Genomic DNA, 17,415 nt, shown 5'->3' on the forward strand with positions numbered 1-17,415 from the left:
ATAGAGGGACAGGAAGATGGGAGCAGTATGGGGGAAGAGCATGCTGCCCAGAGTGCAGTGAAGTCTCTTTGGTTCTGTATGTGCAGATGGTGAGGAACAGCTTGAGGCCAGGAAGGCCTGGGCAGTTGGGACTTGGCAAAGCAACCTCTGGAGCTGTGGAGGGCAGATGATGTGTTGTCCTCTTATTGACTACAGTGAGAACTCCTGAGACATGGGCATCTACGGGATATCAAAGACTCTACCCAACAGTCAGAGACTAAAGCTTCCGGACTCAGCATCTAAGCCTTGAAAAGACCACAGCTATTGTTAGCAATCTAGCTGCTTTCAAAAACAAAATCCTACTCCACTTAAAGGAATATTTTTAAAAAAAGGATCAAGCATGCAACAATTAAAAAGTCTTGAATAAGAAAATTTGCAAAATTTGAAAGCTTGGGAATATGGTACAAACCCAGAGAGAAATTCAGTTAACACAAATAGACCCAGAAATATGGAATTTGAAGGAAAGGGGTGTTAAAATACTTATTGCAATAGCTGGAAAGATGGCTCAGTAGTTAATAGCACTTGCTGTTCTTACAGAGGTCCTAGGTTCAATTCTTAACACCCATATGGCAACTCACAACTGTGTATAATTCTAGTTTCAGGGGATCTGATGCCCTCTGACCTCCTCCTGTCCAGGCACATGGGGCACAAACATATAAGCAGGCAAAAAATTCAAACATGTAAATGAAATAAATAAGTCATGTGTGTGTGTGTGTGTGTGTTCTATTCAAGGAGGCAGAGGAAAACCAAACCAAGGAGAGAAACATAGGGGATATTATTTTAAAGGCAAAATGAAATTTTTAGGGATTAAAAACAAATTTCCAAAATAAAAGATTATATTGGATAAGATTAACCACGGATTGGCACAGAAGCACAAAGAGGGGACAACACCAAAATGAACAGAGTCAGTTGTAAATGAAGTTACAGGAGGAGGAGGGATGATAGAAAAATTTGAGGGCTGGCTTGCAGCTGGCGGAGCAACTGCCCAGAAACACAAGGCTCAGGGTGGGGTCCTCAGCACTGCAAGGATGATATTTTTGAACCCTGAGTTTTATTTAAAAAAAAAAAGTATGAAGGCATGGATTTAAGAAACTTGAAAAACCAAAGCTAGAGGGAGATGATAAATTATTTAAAATAACAGTGATAAGAAGTCCGTGGACTTCTTACAGACGACATCTTAATCCGAATACTATGGAGAAACCTCTTTGAAGAACAGATAGTGACGCAGGGGGAGAAAAGACCCTAACACTCTGAATTCATCAGAGAAAATACTTCAAACAAAGGGAAAAAGTAAGTAATTTCACATAAACAGAAGCTGTGAGAACCAATGACCAGAAGACCTGTACTTAAAACAAATGGGTACTTTCATGAGCACAAAAGACCAGAAGAAAGCCCTCTGATTTTTGGGGTCCCTCTTAGCATTGAGAAATTAAATTTTCTTGGGACTGGAATCCAGTTTCAGCACAGAGGGCACAAGTTATATGGTGACACTGCCCAGAAGTCATTTGGGAGCAACATTCTATTATATCCCCCATGGGGTGCTCATAGCTGCGTGTTATCCTGGGCTGCAACAATCCATCTTGTTCAGAGACATGACCACTGCAGAAGGCAGCACATACTGAGTGGCATTCTGATGATGGGTGTGCTGCCTAGGGGATACCTCTGAGTGGCTACTTAGCAATTTAGAGTTTGCTATAGAGTTGGCTGAGGCCTTTGTTGCAACTTCTCCCCTACCCAGTCCAGTGCCCCTTTGCTACCTCACAGATGTGGGAGTATAAAGCACAACAAATGCTCTTTTACGCCCACCCCCACATGCACGCGCTTGCACACACACACACACACACACACACACACACACATGCACGCATGCACATCTTCAACTGACATAAGGAAGAAAACTGTCTCCAGCCTGCTGAACAGCTACATAGAGCATTATGCTCTCCTCACCCTTGTCTTCCTCTGAATGGACAGAGCGAGCTCGGGGCCTTCTCAAAAGCCTGGAGTTTCTTCATATCCTTCATCTCACCTCATACGCACATTAGTGGGAAAGTATGTTTCTTTATTTACAGTGTAGTAAGGTGACCATGCAAGCATTACCAGAGAGTATCAGTTCTGACATGAGTCCATGTCTCTGCTGAAGCTGGGCCCTGGTGGAGGATAGGTCAGACACAGCTATGACAGGATAGCCAATCCCATGCCTCTGAACAAGTAACACGCTTCCAGGTTCACGTCAGCACAGACGTGCACACTGGCTGTTTGGAACAGCCAGCCCATTGGCTGTGGGGATCACAGAAAGAGCATGTGCCTGGAGCTGCTCTGCCTGGGATTTCCCCATCCCATGTGTGGTGAGAAATACCATTGCAAGAACACAGCTCCCGGGAGAGCAAAAGTACCACAGATGGTATACCTGCTGCTCCCACAATAGAACACAGGATCAAACATTCTGCCTCATAAATCACTCAGGCACCAGAGCCCATGAGATAAAGCAAAGCAAAGCTCTTTACAACTGTTTCTTTTACCTTCGCTATGTCCTCATGAATAACATTTCCTTTGTGTTATTTGAAGCCCTCGCTGAGATTTACTCAGTGGGGCAGAGGAGGTGGTCACAGGATGTGGCCACAGAAAACAGTGGGAGAGTAGCAGGGACAGCATTGACCAGCATGCAGTCTCCCTCACACCTGCCTTTACCAATCTCTTTGGCCCAGGAGTCCCTTAATAAAACATTCACATCCCAGTGTGGATGTGTAGATTTATTAACAAGTCATGAATTATGTCTGGCCCCTTGTCTAAAGCTCAGATTCTACAGAAGACAGCTGTGTGGAGACTGAATCTCTCTCTCTGAATTCTGAATCTGGCTCTTTGTCTGTCTGTGAGTGGAGGGAGTGAGGTAGGTGTGTGTGTGTGTGTGTGTGTGAGAGAGAGAGAGAGAGAGAGAGAGAGAGAGAGAGGAGAGAGAATTTATCTGCTAAGACAACATTGACCATCCCCTTTCAGAAGTATATGGAAATTCATCGTTTTTTTGGTTTTGGTTTGTTTTTTGTTTGTGTGTGTGTGTGAAATGATTTTTAGATCATGGGTAAAAGCAATGTCAGAGAATCTCTGATTGCTTTTTGCCTACATCACCCCACCCTCATTGTCCTCTCCTGCTGGAGCAAGACATGACCCATGATCTAGGGACCATGAGAGACACTGTTTGGAAGACAGGAGGGAGAGCCTGCAACGTGAACAGTACAGTCATCAGTAGTATGTTTGCTTTGATAGCTTTCTCTCTGGCAACTGCCTAGATGACTTCCTGTTGGGCAAATGATTTCACTGGTCTAGTGCCTCTAGAGAACTGACAACACTGGACTGATGAGATGACTCAGCAGGTAGCGGCACCAGCCATCAAACTCGAGGACCTGAGTTCAATCCCAGGGACAACACTGACAACACTGGACTGATCAGATGACTCAGCAGGTAGCGTCACCCTCCATCAAACTCAAGGACCTGAGTTCAATCCCAGGAGTCCAGGTGGTAGAAGGAGAGAACAGACTCCTAAATTTTGTCCTCTGACCTTCACAAGTGTGCAAATGTACACATGAAATAAACAGATGCAATACATTTATTAAAAAAAGATCTGACAACACCGGCATTTTGAAAACCAATACACAATAAAGCAAGCACAGCAAATCACCCATATGGCTTGCTAATCTGCAGGCAATTTGGGGGGTGGAGGGCTTGTAGATTCTATGTGGACACCCAGAAGCTGAAGGCTCCTTGGAAGCCTGTCCTCAGCCAGCTCTGGTATCCAGCTGCTTTCTATACTACCTTCCAAAGAAGCAGAATGGACTGAAAAGGCAACCAGATATCTGTTCAACTACCCCTGTCACCAAAGCCCCTGGTTTTCTTTAAATATAATCTTTTCTCCACCAGAAGTTGACTTGCTTGAAATTAAGAGCTTCAGAAACATGCAGGTTTTGTCAGAAACAGAGATAGGCTGCTCTACCTGCATGTGGACACTACACCATTGTCGCAACAGAAAGAGAAATCTCAGAAACCAGCTAGGGTGGGGGTGTTGGGGTTCCAGCTAATTTACATACTAAACTGGAAAAGTATATTGAACAAGTCAGTCTGAGAGAGTGCTGGAATAGTGTTATCCTGGGGTAGACAAAAGGTACCTCACTGATCAGTAGGTCTCATAGTTTCTCTGTTTCTTTGTCATCAGATAAGCCCTTCCTATTAACCTTGCTGCCATATCAAATAGAGATGTGTGGTTGGTTCTTCCCCTGAAACTATCTCAGTGCCCTGTTGTATGTGTGTGTCTACTGCAGGCCAAGGGCAAAGTAACAGAAATGCCAGGGGCTAGGCGTGCTGGGTTCTTCCATGGGCACTGTCCCTCATGCACCGTGTATTTCTTGCCTTTATTTACATATGTCTAGGAAGACATTTGTGTCTTCAATTTTGATTTCTTTAAGCAATTCTTTAAGCCTTATACAACCACAGATCCATGGCTATGTTAAGCCATAAAAGTCCCTGAATGGGTGGACAGTCTTTCTGTAAATTTCTCAAGTGCCCTCCCTGAGAAGTTATAGTTGGTTCATCAGTTATTTTGTAAAGCAATGATGAGAAAGATAATTAAGTCAAAGAGCTGAGCCCATCTGGAAAGGCAGGAGAGTTCACCCAGACTCCAGTTCCTCAGACTTCGCAATGCCATTCTTACTACTGTGTGACCTTGGGTCACCATGTAACTTCTTCATCCCACCTTTCTCATCACTACAACAGGAGGACCATAGTGGCTTTATTAAGTGGCCCTGAGACACAGAGACAGCTTGAGTCAATGTACATGAATGTGAGTGTGGTGTGTTCATTATGGAAAGCCATGCCTTCAGAAGAGCCAGGTGTCAGAGCGGACCATACAAGGTCTCTTCCAGTTCTAAAGTTCTATGGGGATTTGATTTTGTTGTGGAAATAAATATATGATCTAGAAGCACGGCCATAGTGTGTTTTGTTGTGGAAATAAATATATGATCTAGAAGCACGGCCATAGTGTGTTCTCAGTGTGTCCAGCATGATGTGAACAGTTGCTAGTGCCATCAGCTCCAGCTTATAAATGAGGAAACAGAGGCAATGGATATGGATAACAGGAGCATAATCACTCACCCAGGAAACGGACTCTGGGGAGAACCTGTGTTCTTAGCTGCTTGACTACTTTAAACAGAAGGATTTAAAATAAGACACTAAAAAGCATTTCTTAGACTTTTAATAAGTTTTTATTATTTTGTGTTTGGGGGGTTGTACATTCATGCATATGTAGGTAGATGTGTGTGTGTGTGTGTGTGTGTGTGTGTGTGTGTGTGTGGCTGCATGTGATCTCCAGAAAAAATCTTGAATGTTGTTACACAGGAGCAGCCTGGCTGCTTTCTGAGACAGGGTTTATTCAGCTAGCCAGGATGGCCAGAGACTCTTGGGGATCTTCCTATCGCCACTCCCTCAGTATTGATTACAGGTGTGTGTGGCTTTAATATGGATTGGGGGATTAACTCAGAGTCTTGCTCGTCACAGCAAGAACTCCACCAACTGAGTGGCTTCCTCAGTCCCCTTTTTGCCTTTTAATCTCATATTTTGAGGACTTGGTATTTTTATCTCCTTGCTATTTTTGACTCCATGCAAGTATTTTCACTTACTTTTCCATTACTAATTTTCTACACTTCATTCAAATGAAGAATAAAACAAAAGGTAAAGTTTTACTCAGCTCCAGTCTTGACTTTGTCATGAAATCACTGAATAAATTCCATCCATGTAGGCCTCAGTTTCTTCTCACTAACTAACATGTTCCACTACCCATTGACTTGGGCCAGAGCCTACAAAGTGTCACTCTGTGAATGTAACAGACAGACACTGTTAGTTTCAGGAGGCTGGGCCAGGTTGCTAAGGAGATAGCATCTTTCCAACCTGGCTATGATGGCTGTGTTCTCTGGATCCTAGAGTGTCTTGGCTGTCATCAGCACAAAATGTCACAAAGACATGCTTGAGATGGCCAGGACCCACAGTAACATTTAGAGAGAAGAAATGAGAGTTTAAGGATGATCAAATTCTCTTAAGTCATGTTAAACAAAAGTATGCCATGTTGCTTCCAATTTCCTCTAAAAGCACTTCTCATGTTTGCATGGAGAATGACAAGATGAGTATGTGAGCCTGCCATGTTTCTTCATGTGATATGTGTGGGTTGGTAGCTCATCAGAAAACTGCCCATCTTATAAGAATAAAGTTTCAATGTCAAATCTTGTTCTCAAGCAGTAAGATGCCTGCTAAGCATTGTCTATGTATGGTCAGAATCCATTGTTTTTAACTTTATAACTATATTCTTTTTTATTCATGCATGTGTGCATGTTTGTGTGTGTAAGGGTGCGCGTGTATGGGGGTGCGTAAGTGTATGTGCAGTAGGAGGTAGGTGGCAACCTTTGGCATAATCCTTAGGAATACCATCCACCTCCTTTGAGACCACATTTCTCATTGACTTAAAGCGCATCAATTGGGCTAAACTCACTTGTCAGCAAACTAAAGTGACCTCCTGTCTCTGTCTCTCAAGTACTGAGATTACAAGATGTGTCATCATGCCTGATAACATTTGGGTCCCAGGATTGAATTCAGGTTCTCCTGTTTGCAAGGCAAGCACTTTACTGACTGATCCTCTGCCCCCCAGTCCTGTAGTGAGTCTTACTTTAAGTTATTAAAGAACAAAAGCAAATAGTGGTCATCCGTTATTTTCTATGTACATTCAAGGACTCTGGTTATTGGAAAAAGTGACCATTACAAAGCATGATAGTTTTAGCCTTTTGTCAGGTTGCTATATAAGTACAGGAGTCCAAAAATGAGTAAATAATTATTTTGTAACTTTCCATCTGTTGTGTATTCTTTCCTCTGAGTTTGAAACACTCCATCCTGCAAGGAAGCTCCTTTAATAGGGAGGTATACAACTCACAATAGCCTTAGGAAGTCCCTGAAACTGACTAGATTCACTAGTCCTCACCCTACCAGAGTAAGCAAAAAAGCTGAGAGTCCCTCTCAGACCCAGCTAAGCCAAACTTTCAAGAAGACTCTGAGGCCAGACCAGCTGCCTGCAAGAAGCAGAAACCAGCCGAATGCCTGGAAGAGGTTTAGGAAAACTGAGGCACCTGGAAAGGACACTCCTCAACCTATTGAGCTCCCTGCAGGCTGTGCAGTAATCTCCAAGTTTAACTTTTGTGAGCAGTCATCCAGCTGGAGTGGGCTTTGGTGATGCAGCTGTCTTTGAAGCATTTCTGCTCCTGTAGGCAACCTCTTACCCATATTCCTGTAAGTAATCCTAATAAAACTCATTGCTTCACCAAATTGAACGTTGGTGGTATCCATACTTTTGTCTGTTGTGAGTTCCCTATCTAAGGCAAAGGCATGTATGTTGCATCTCCCCAGGAAGAAAGTTTTGTTATACAACAACACCTAAAATAGTGTGGTTTGTTTCTCCAAAATTACCTACCTCTGCATATTCAAAATTACTTTCTCAGAGCCTGCCATATGTAAAGGAATTTAAGGGACAAATTCTTAATCTCCACTATAAGACTTAAAAGACATTTTTGGATGTCTACAAACTCCTGTAATTCCATTTTTAACATATTCAAGCATTAGCTTAGTAACAACTAAGGTTGCATGAAACACTAACTACGTTTGAAGAAGTTGGCAGCTGGTTTCCTTGCTCCTCTAAGACTTTCATCTCTCCTCTCTCCCCTTACAATGCAACTCTGCCTTTAAATGCCATTTTTTAAAAGGAGGCTTTATGGCTTTGGAAGAATTGACTGATTTCACAGCCAGTTTTGCCACCACAGCAGAAAAGAGACAGCATGTGCAAGCCAGCTGAAGTCATACGCTCGGTAAGAATTAGGGCTGCAGGGCCACGCTGCTGTCAGACTGCATTTGGAAAGCTTTCCCCAGTGTGGCATGAGAAACCAAGGATTCTTGCACACAGTCCAGCAGGATGCTGCATTGCTGGTCCAGCCTGGCATGACCCATTAGGCATCAGAATTGTCAAAGTCACAGTGAAGCCAAACGAGGGCTTCCATTGGCCTCCAAGTGTGGTCCTCCCCGGCTTCTGCCAGGCCTGGGGTATTGTCACTCATCAGGTAGTGTAAGGACCGTTCTTTACAAGGACAGGAGGTCCAGGGGGTCGATCAGATGGGACAACAGGTTTAGCTGAAGGCCCCTTTTTTATGTCAACTACTACAAGCATCAGTTGTTTATCTATCCAGCTTGGAACCTCATTTCCGCTCTTCAACTTTGCCTGTCACGCAGAGGTGCCATCTTCAGAGGAAAATGCTTTAAAATCCTATGATTTAGAACACTGATCTAGAACATTCAGTAAAAGTTAATTTCTTGGCACTCCAGCTTTAGGGGGAATGTCAATTTTCAGGCAGCCTGGAGTGGTGACATGAGTATCTTTAATCTCACCACATGGAAGGTAGAGGCAGGAGAATTTCTGTAAGTTTGAAGTCAACCTACTCTACATAGTAAGTTGCAGGCTGGCCAGAACTACATAGTGAAGACCCTATCCCCTGGGAAAAAGCCACAAAACCTCTCAGGGTTTGGTTTTAAAAATATTAATCTAGATGTGGCTCAGATCTCTAGATCTAGAAGCTAAGAGATGGCTGAGAACTCAGAGGCCAGGGACTGCAATGACTATGATTTGTTCACTCTTCAGGGCCCTTTCAGATAAATTTACTAAAGTAGAACAATGAATAAATGATATTTGATGAAAATGTATTTATCCAATTAGAATGCAGCTACTTGTTGCATGTAACTCTTCATTGGTGAGATGAAGCTGTTGTACACATGTGGTGTCACCCAGAGAGGACCAGCTCCAGTTATCAACCTGAAAGATACCTAATGAAGTTCCTTTAGCACAGAAAGACAGGTCTGACTTACTTTACTTGCGTTCAACCTCCACCTCAAATCCTATCACTCAGTAGTCTGCCCTGGCCCTCATGGTCAATGACTTTTGCCTCCATAACAGCCCCCTGGGACCACTGTGTATCACACTCCATTTCATGCACTGTAATTGTTGCTAGGGAGTGGATTACTCCCCCAAATCAGTGATTGTGCCTCGTGCATTTCTCAAGTCCTGTCCTTACTGTTTCTGAAACTAAAGTCCAGACCAAATACAAAATAAATGTAAACTGACAAAAATCCAAGAGATATTAGGAAATTGTATTATATTCATACTTTATATAACCATATTTGGTCATTTCCAATCACATCATACCCTGCTATTCCTGTAAGATGACAATGTAGCTGACAGGTACTCAGCAAATGGGGCAGCAGGTGTCCTGATACTTAAGCATATATGTTACTTGATTATGTAGGGTGATGCTTATGTGAGCAAACCTATTATACTGCTGGGTGCATACAATTATAACAGAGACAATTATGCATAATATATAGAACTTGATGATGATAAATGAATGTTACTTGCTTATATATTTACTGTATAGCTTTCATCATTATCATAGAGTGAACCTCTTTTCATATTTACATAGAAGCAAAATGTAAAGGCGTAGCTGTGCTACTTTAGCCCAGTCTCATACATTTCAATGTTTAACACTGCTCCTCATTTTTATTTTCTGTTTCAATTAACCTCATGATGTTGCGCTTATTTTGACCCTAGGAGCTGTAGACTATACCATATAGCGGCTTAAGTGTATAACAGCCAATACCAACTAGGGCTATGTGAGTTCATACAATGACTTAATCATCTAGCAATGCATCTATAAATATGATCTGTAGTTAAGCAATGTGTGGCTGTATTTAGCAAAGCTGTTTTCGGAAACAAACTACAGCCAAATGATGGGCAATATTCCAGAAGCAGAAGCAAGCCCATGGAAAAAGCATTACATGCAAACTGGATGTTCAACAGAGAAATATAAGGCTCTGACATATTGCTCACCCATCTCAAAAAGCTTATCTGGGAGTGAGGAGACGGCTCAGTAGCAAAGTGTTTGCATGAGAATGTTAGTTTAGATCCCCAACACGCATGTAAAAGCTGTACAAAACAGTGGAACACATGTGTAATTTCAGCACTGAGGAGGCAGAGCCTATAGGCCAAACAGTGTAACCAAATCAGTGAGCTCTGGGTCAGTGAGAGACTTTATCTCAAAAAAGAAAAAAATGAAATGGAGAGTGATTGAGAAAGACATTCAACATCGACCTGTGGCCTCCATATGTATACTTATACATACACGTGTGCAGCTGCATACACACACACGCGCACACACAGACACGTGTAGCTGTATACATATAACACACAAACATGTGCAGGCATATATGTATATATACATGTATATACACATACACACATATAACACACATGTGCAGCTGTATACATACATATACACACATACATATAATATATACACATGTGCAGCTATATACATACACATACATATAACACACATGTGCAACTGCATACACACATATGCATGCATATATACATACATCTCAAAACAAATAAGTTCTGACTCAAGGAATTCTCAAAATAGCAGCCATACCTTTGAATTAAAATTTTTCCAACTATTGGAGCTGTAGAAATGGTTCAGCAGTTAAGAGCACTGGCTGCTTGTTCAGAGGTCATGGATTCTATTCCCAGTACCCATATGGTGGCTCACAACCATTAATAATGGAATCTGATGTTCTGATACCCTCCTATGGCATGCAGGCATACATGAAGACAGAGCACTCATAAATAAAATACACACATAAATAGTTAAAAATTCCAAATATCATACCCTCTAATGAAGTTTTTTCTTCCTCTTCAGTGCCTGAAACACACTCTACTGCCAAGCCACACTCTGAACCCCTAAAGCAAAGACCCATTCACGAAAAATCTGACTATACTGTAGAGAAACCTTTAGTGTAAAATTCAGATAACAGCTCACTGGTAGAGCATCACCCTAGCATGTGCAAGGCCTGGGTTTGATTCCCAGTACCTCAAACAACCAATAAAAAGAAATAATTCTGGTGAAAACTGTGTTCATAGCTTTACACTCACATTTATTCCAGCTGCGCCAGTGATGTAGCCTAGCTGTAGAACATAACAAGCATAAGGGCCTAGCTTCTATTCCTGGTCCGTCAATAAAGCAAACAAAATGATGAAGGACCAGGGTGCTCCGCTGTCTGGACCTCACTTGTATTGAGCCCATTGAGACTACAATTTAGAAACAGCTCAGACTGGCAGCACTTACCTTCATGAATATGCATCTATTGAGCATCTTCATTATGAAATAACCCCAGTAAAGGTGAAGGCCCTGCAGGACCATGAGTTGGAAGTTGAGGAAGATGTATGAGAAGAAGGGTTCGAGGTAGTACAGAGGCAGAATCAGGGTGCAGTACAAAATCCTGTGGAGAAAACAGGTGGAAATCTCACTATGGGCAAAGCACTGGTGGATTTTCAACAAGAGAGCACATTTTTTCCTCCCCAAATATATGCCAGTATTTAATTTCAAATGATGTCCCTAAAATTCTTTATAGGAAAAAAAGGGCCAATAATACCATTCATATCACACTTAGCAGACAACCGAAAAGTACAGCCTGCCTCCTGAGAGAAAAACAAACACACGTGACGCTTCACGCCACTGCTTGCTTGAGTGTCCCTGTGCCTTAGTTCCCTATTTGTAAACAGAAATGCTTCCATTAACCTCCTTACCTTCTAGGAAGACAGAAGTCATGGAAGCAAGTGAGATAACACGTTTACACGTGGCACCTTATGACGTGGTTTCATTTACTTGGTGTCAGCCGTGCCTCGAGAAGGCTGGGCTGTAATTCAGTGACAGTAAGGACCAGGCATACATGAGCCCCAGTACCCCTTCCCCAAACACATATTTCACGATTGCTACCACTGCCTAAAGTGAACTGCCCACTGTATCTGCCGCATCCAGACTCCTGAGCACAATTTAACTGCCCCTGATGTATCAAGAGGCATAGCGTCTTCAGCTCTTATTCCGGGATGAAAGGCTAAATGTTCTTTCAGCTAACCTTATACCACTGTGGTCTCAGAGTACTTAGAAAGGGTGGGTTATAAACATATATGTACTTATAAAAATAACTTGTTCATTTACATTGGGAAAACAAGAAAAAAAGAACAAAAAAAAATTGTCCACAGTATCATCCTCTCAAATGATACTGTACTCTTACTGCCTCATCATCCATCTTTTCCCATGCAGTTATTTAAACTTAATTTTTAAATTAATTTACAGTCACATTTGCTGGGGTTCAATGAGCCGTAGGATGTAGAACAGACTACTGTGCCTAGGAGCATAGTGATCTATGCCTGTGTAGTCACACCCTCCCCACCCTTGACCAGTACAACCACTTACCTGCTCTCCAGCCTTCACTTATATCTTTTCCCAGAGTGTGTTTTTGAGACTGCTGTCTTTTACTTGCCCACTGCTTTTATGACTCAACCAAGTCCTGTTGTGGAATAATCACACTTGTATGTTTGCCTACTGAGGACACAGGAGTTGTTTTCCATGTTTGGCCTTTTTGAAAAGAATCATTACATACACTCACACAGGTTTTTTTGTGTGGACAGAAGCTGTTGTTAGCAGTTACAGAAGAGTGAGTAGGCAGATGGAACTACTGTGTGGTGTTTGCCAAGTACAGGGTAAACTTTACAAGCGACTAAGGGGCTGCTGTCTGTATCACCCTCCCATCTCCATTGTTCATATCACCTTAGCACTGACTTGCAGAAATATCTGTCTCCATGTTAAATGTAATCCTTGACAGGTTTTACATTTGTAGTGATTTTGGTAAGAATGGTCCCACAGGCTCATATATTTGAACGCTTAGTCACCAGGGGAAGGCACTATTTGAGAAGGATTAGTAGATGTGGCCTTTTTGAAGTATGTATGGTCTTGTGGGAGGAAGTGTGTCACTGGAGTGGGCTTTGAGATTTTTAAAAGCCCATACTGGGCCCAGTGTTTCTCTCTGCCTGTGGATCAGGATACAGAACTCTTATCTTAGCTCCTCCAGAACCACATCCATCTGCATGCCACCACACTCACTGCTGTGACAGTAATGGACTAACTCTCTGAAACTGTGAGCAAGCCCCCAGTTAAATGCCTTCTTTCATAAGACTTGCCTTGATCGTGGTGTCTCTCACAGCAATAGAACAGTGACCAAGATACCATTTGAATCCATTTATGCCAAAACTATTTTATGCTGTTCAAAAAGCTCAATGTATCTAGTCTTTTCCAAATGGAAGATCTTAGAAGTGTACATTAAAGGTGTATATTGGAGAGTACCAAAACATTGTCATATTATTTTCTAAAATTACAGATTATAAGCCCATCAAGAAATTCATGAATAGTTTCTTTTGCCCCCCCATCAGTATCTGGGGGGGGTAAGGTTTGATAATTTAAAATGCAGCACAATTTAAACAGAGTTTTGCAGATCTGTGAGGGATCTCTCTGTCTACTCAGCAGCTGCTTCTTCTTGTGTGAGTTACCAGCTAAAGTTCTGTCTGCTCAAAATTTCATTGTATAATTTATCCATTTTTTATGTAGATATCTCTCAAGTTTGCTTTTTAATTCAAAAACATAACTTTGTTGTCCATTTATGATTCAGAAAATACATAAAATGTGAAGAGGTTTTAAAAACACCCAGAAGTCACACAACTTACAGATGTTAGCATATTATCTTCCATCTACAGCATTTTATACATCAGGAATAACACTGCATATGTGATTTGGGACCCTGATTTTTCCTACTCCATGTCACAGAGAACTTTTCAAAACTTGTCTGTTCTACCCAGGGCTAGCAATGTCACAGATAATGAAAGAGATTCTACATTCTATCATTTCACTAAACCAGTGTAATTCCTAACTACAGTCTAAAAGTTGTCTTTATACCCACAGATGAGTAGAGTTCTTAATCTTTATCAAGGAAACTTGTTCTTTGCAACACACTGAGACCATAGTAGAAGACCACAACCAATCAGAATGCAGTCACAGAGCTCAGTCCCAGTGGACACATCTACAAGACAACTCCCTTAGGAATCTGGGATCACTGAAGAAAAGGGGGTGGAAAGACTGTAAGAGCTAGAGGATCAGGGAGTTTGCTGTGATATTGTGTCTTCTAGTAATGACGGAAGTTACACCCATCAAGTTTCACCAACATGACGGCCTAAATATGAGCTGAACAAGGACAACAGCAGCATACATGGATAGAGAAAGATTACTAGGCTTCAACCCTGCACAAAGAATGACAGGCAACTAAGAAATGCTGACAGCTAGAGACAGTTTTCCCCAGGGAAGAGCACACCCATTGGCTATCCAATACCAAATGGTCAACACTGAAAACATATGTACACACAACATTCTATTGACTTATTTATATATTGAGGAATACATATGTACATATGTATATATAAAAATACATATACATATATAACAATAATTAGTGAAAAAACAAAGAGATCATGAGGGGCTAGAGAGATGGCTCAGCAGGTAAGAGCACTGACTGTTCTTTCAGAGGACTCAGGCTCAATTCCCAGCACCCACATGGCAGGTCACAACTATTTGTAACTACAAGATCAGACATACATGTAGGCAAAACACCAATGCATATAAAATAAAAACAAAAATGAGTTAAAAATAAAAAAGAGATCATGAATTTGAAAGAGAATATGGGAGAGTTTGAAGGGAGGAAAGGAAAGGGAAGAGAAATAATGTAATTATACTTTAATCTCAAAGAATGAAAGAAATAATAAAAACAAAAAAAGTAAAAGATAATAAATGCTTCAAGCCACTGGTCATCTGGTCTTTGCTACAACTACTTAATCCTTCCACTGTAAGAAAAAAAGCAACTATATGGCACCTTACATATAAGTTAATGAGTGTGGCTGGGTGAGTGACAATAAAACTTTATTAACAAATCAGAATGTGAGCTAGAGTTGACCCTAGGCCTAGTTTACCATCATCTGCTACACATCATTCTGTGTAACAGCTGTACAAGATCCATTTCAGGAACACACTGCAACTTAATTCTTTCCTGATAAGATAGTTAAGTTCTTTCCAAATCTTTATTATAGTATAAAGAACATGGTGAGAATTACTGGAAATACATGTTATTAAGATTGTTTGGTTCTTTTAGAGAAGTAAAAATCCTGGACCCATCAGGCACTGCACTCATTGGGTGTGGCAATATTTTGCTCAGCTCCTTTCCTGCAAGACCACACAACTTTGTTCTTGTGCCCAGTGTGATGGCACCACTCCCCCAGATCCTGAGCAATGCATGTTTTGTCAGTCTCCATGGAAAAGAGCATTGCCTGTGTATACTGACATTTTACCTTACAAGAGGCTAGTTTATTTACATGTTATTATTTTCACTTGTTCTTTTGTGAACTTTGTATATGATATCAATTTTCCTTTAAGAAATGTATTAGCCTATATCATTGTATAAAATGATGAACTTAAATACAGTGACTCTCCCTCCCCACAGGTATAAAGTTATTTACTAATTGTGGACAACTTACAAGTTGTTACACCCTCTTTTTTCCTTCCAGTGGTGAGGATTGGACCCAGGGCCTGGTGTATGTGGGACAAGACTCTACCACAGAGCCACACCCAGCCCATATCATGACATTTTTATATTTCTGTGTCTGTTCACAGAGTCTCCACGCTGTTCTGGTTACCCCTGAGTTTATAACGTTCCCCTGGGTCCCTGGGCTTAGCATCTGGGCTGGCTTCAGCCGGCTTTGTGGTCGCAGTAGTCCCATGCGTGTGCCTCCAACAGGCAGATTCCCAAAGCCATAGCTGAACCTGGGGTCATCTGTGCCCTCCTTTCTTCTTCCCGTCCTGTTCCCTTATCCGGTCCTCTGTCAGAAATCCTTTAGTGTCAAAACTGACAAAGGAAGTTACTAGAAAATGTTCTTTTCACACTGTACTAGATAATGTGAACTAGCCAACTATAAACTGTTCATTGTAATTCATGTAAAGAGAGAGCACGGTGCGGGGCATGGGGACGGATTCTCACTAAAGTGAGACTGACTTCCCTGCTTCTGCAAGGCAAAGGCAGATAGATGAGATGATTCCGGTGGCACAGTCTTTCCCTGCACACTCAGAAACCCCGAGGGCAGTACGATGGGAAATTCAGGGAATTGAAAGAGCCTCGCTGGCAGTTTCCTCCACGTGGGGAGCTCGGTAGCTTAAAACTCCTTTAAAGGAGAGCGGGGCCAGAGGTGGGTGGAGATATTCAGGTAGCCTTTCACATCCGGGGAAGTCAGGGCCTTCCTTTTAAGAGCAAGGGGACAAGTTGGTTTTGGAAAGGGATTGAAACATCTGGCACAACTCTTTAGAGCTGGATTCATGGCACGATGCCATTTGTCCTGGTTCCTTAGTCACGGGGTGGGGTGGAATTCAACTCATCCCTGTGACCCGGAAGCTCCGGGTAGACCACTGCCTAGCAAAATTGCCTAGCTCCAGGAAAATAGGAAGCTGCCATTGAAATGCTTATGCTCTGAACAGTGAGAAGAGGGGCGGGGCCAAAGGCGGGGCTCCAGAGCCTGTGAGATGCAGGTCAGAGGCCACAGATTTCAAGGAGAGCCTCCACCCGGCTGGGCCCCAGGTCATCTGTAAAATAAAACTTCTGGCCCACCTCATCTTGAGTTATGGCCCTGACGTTGATGCCTTGAGAAGGGCGCGGCACACAGTAAGCTCTCAAAACATGGCAATTAAAGCCATCGCCCTCACTGCCATGCTGGCTAACCTGACTGCTGCCGGGGCCTTCCTCTCCTGAACAAGATGCTCAACAGCGACGCAATTAGAGCAGCCCCACCTCCGAGCTGCAGAACTGGCTTAGGCTCTGGAAGGAGGCACTTTAGAGTGAGGTCAGGCCAGGAGGGGGGCGGAGTGGGATGCCTTCGGAATGTTCTCTGCGGGTGGACAGACAACGTGGAGGGGAGGGACCCTGATGAGAGTGGCCTCGGCCTGTCATTTTTCAGGACCTCACAAAAGGATGGCCTGGTCTCACTTTGTGCTGCTTCTCTTCTGCTCAAAGAATAAGAGGAAAAGCCATCGTGACATTGGTCCTCTCCCTCGGCCCCCGCCCCCAGTGTCCTGACGTGCGAGCAGACATGTATGTTGTTTACTCCCCAGGTTTCCATGTCACCGCCTTATAGCAGCTGAAGGGGATTTTCCGAGTTCCTAGACCCACAGAACTTACTCTTTCCAAACTGAGGAGCTGCTATTGTGCATCTGACTGCCTGGGCTGGGCCCTTTCTCTGTGTTTGGTTCTGCTTCCTCTCCTCACTCTTAACCCATACAGACATCATAGTTTGGATAAGTCACAGTTGCGCTATAAATAGTAACTGGTTTT

General features: G+C 42.5%; 1 protein-coding gene across 2 annotated transcripts in view; it reads right to left on the minus strand.

The window, feature by feature from the left end:
* Positions 1–17,415, minus strand: part of Cers3 (ceramide synthase 3) — a 93,226-nt gene that overhangs the window by 13,401 nt on the left and 62,410 nt on the right. For both annotated transcript variants that reach the window (XM_040730611.1, XM_040730617.1), the window contains exon 10: positions 11,286–11,439. In XM_040730611.1, the coding sequence (XP_040586545.1) occupies positions 11,286–11,439 (154 nt within the window). The remainder of the gene's footprint in view (positions 1–11,285; positions 11,440–17,415) is intronic.

The sequence above is a fragment of the Mesocricetus auratus genome, unplaced genomic scaffold, assembly GCF_017639785.1.
Source record: "Mesocricetus auratus isolate SY011 unplaced genomic scaffold, BCM_Maur_2.0 Super-Scaffold_4256, whole genome shotgun sequence".
Classification (NCBI taxonomy): Eukaryota; Metazoa; Chordata; class Mammalia; order Rodentia; family Cricetidae; genus Mesocricetus; species Mesocricetus auratus.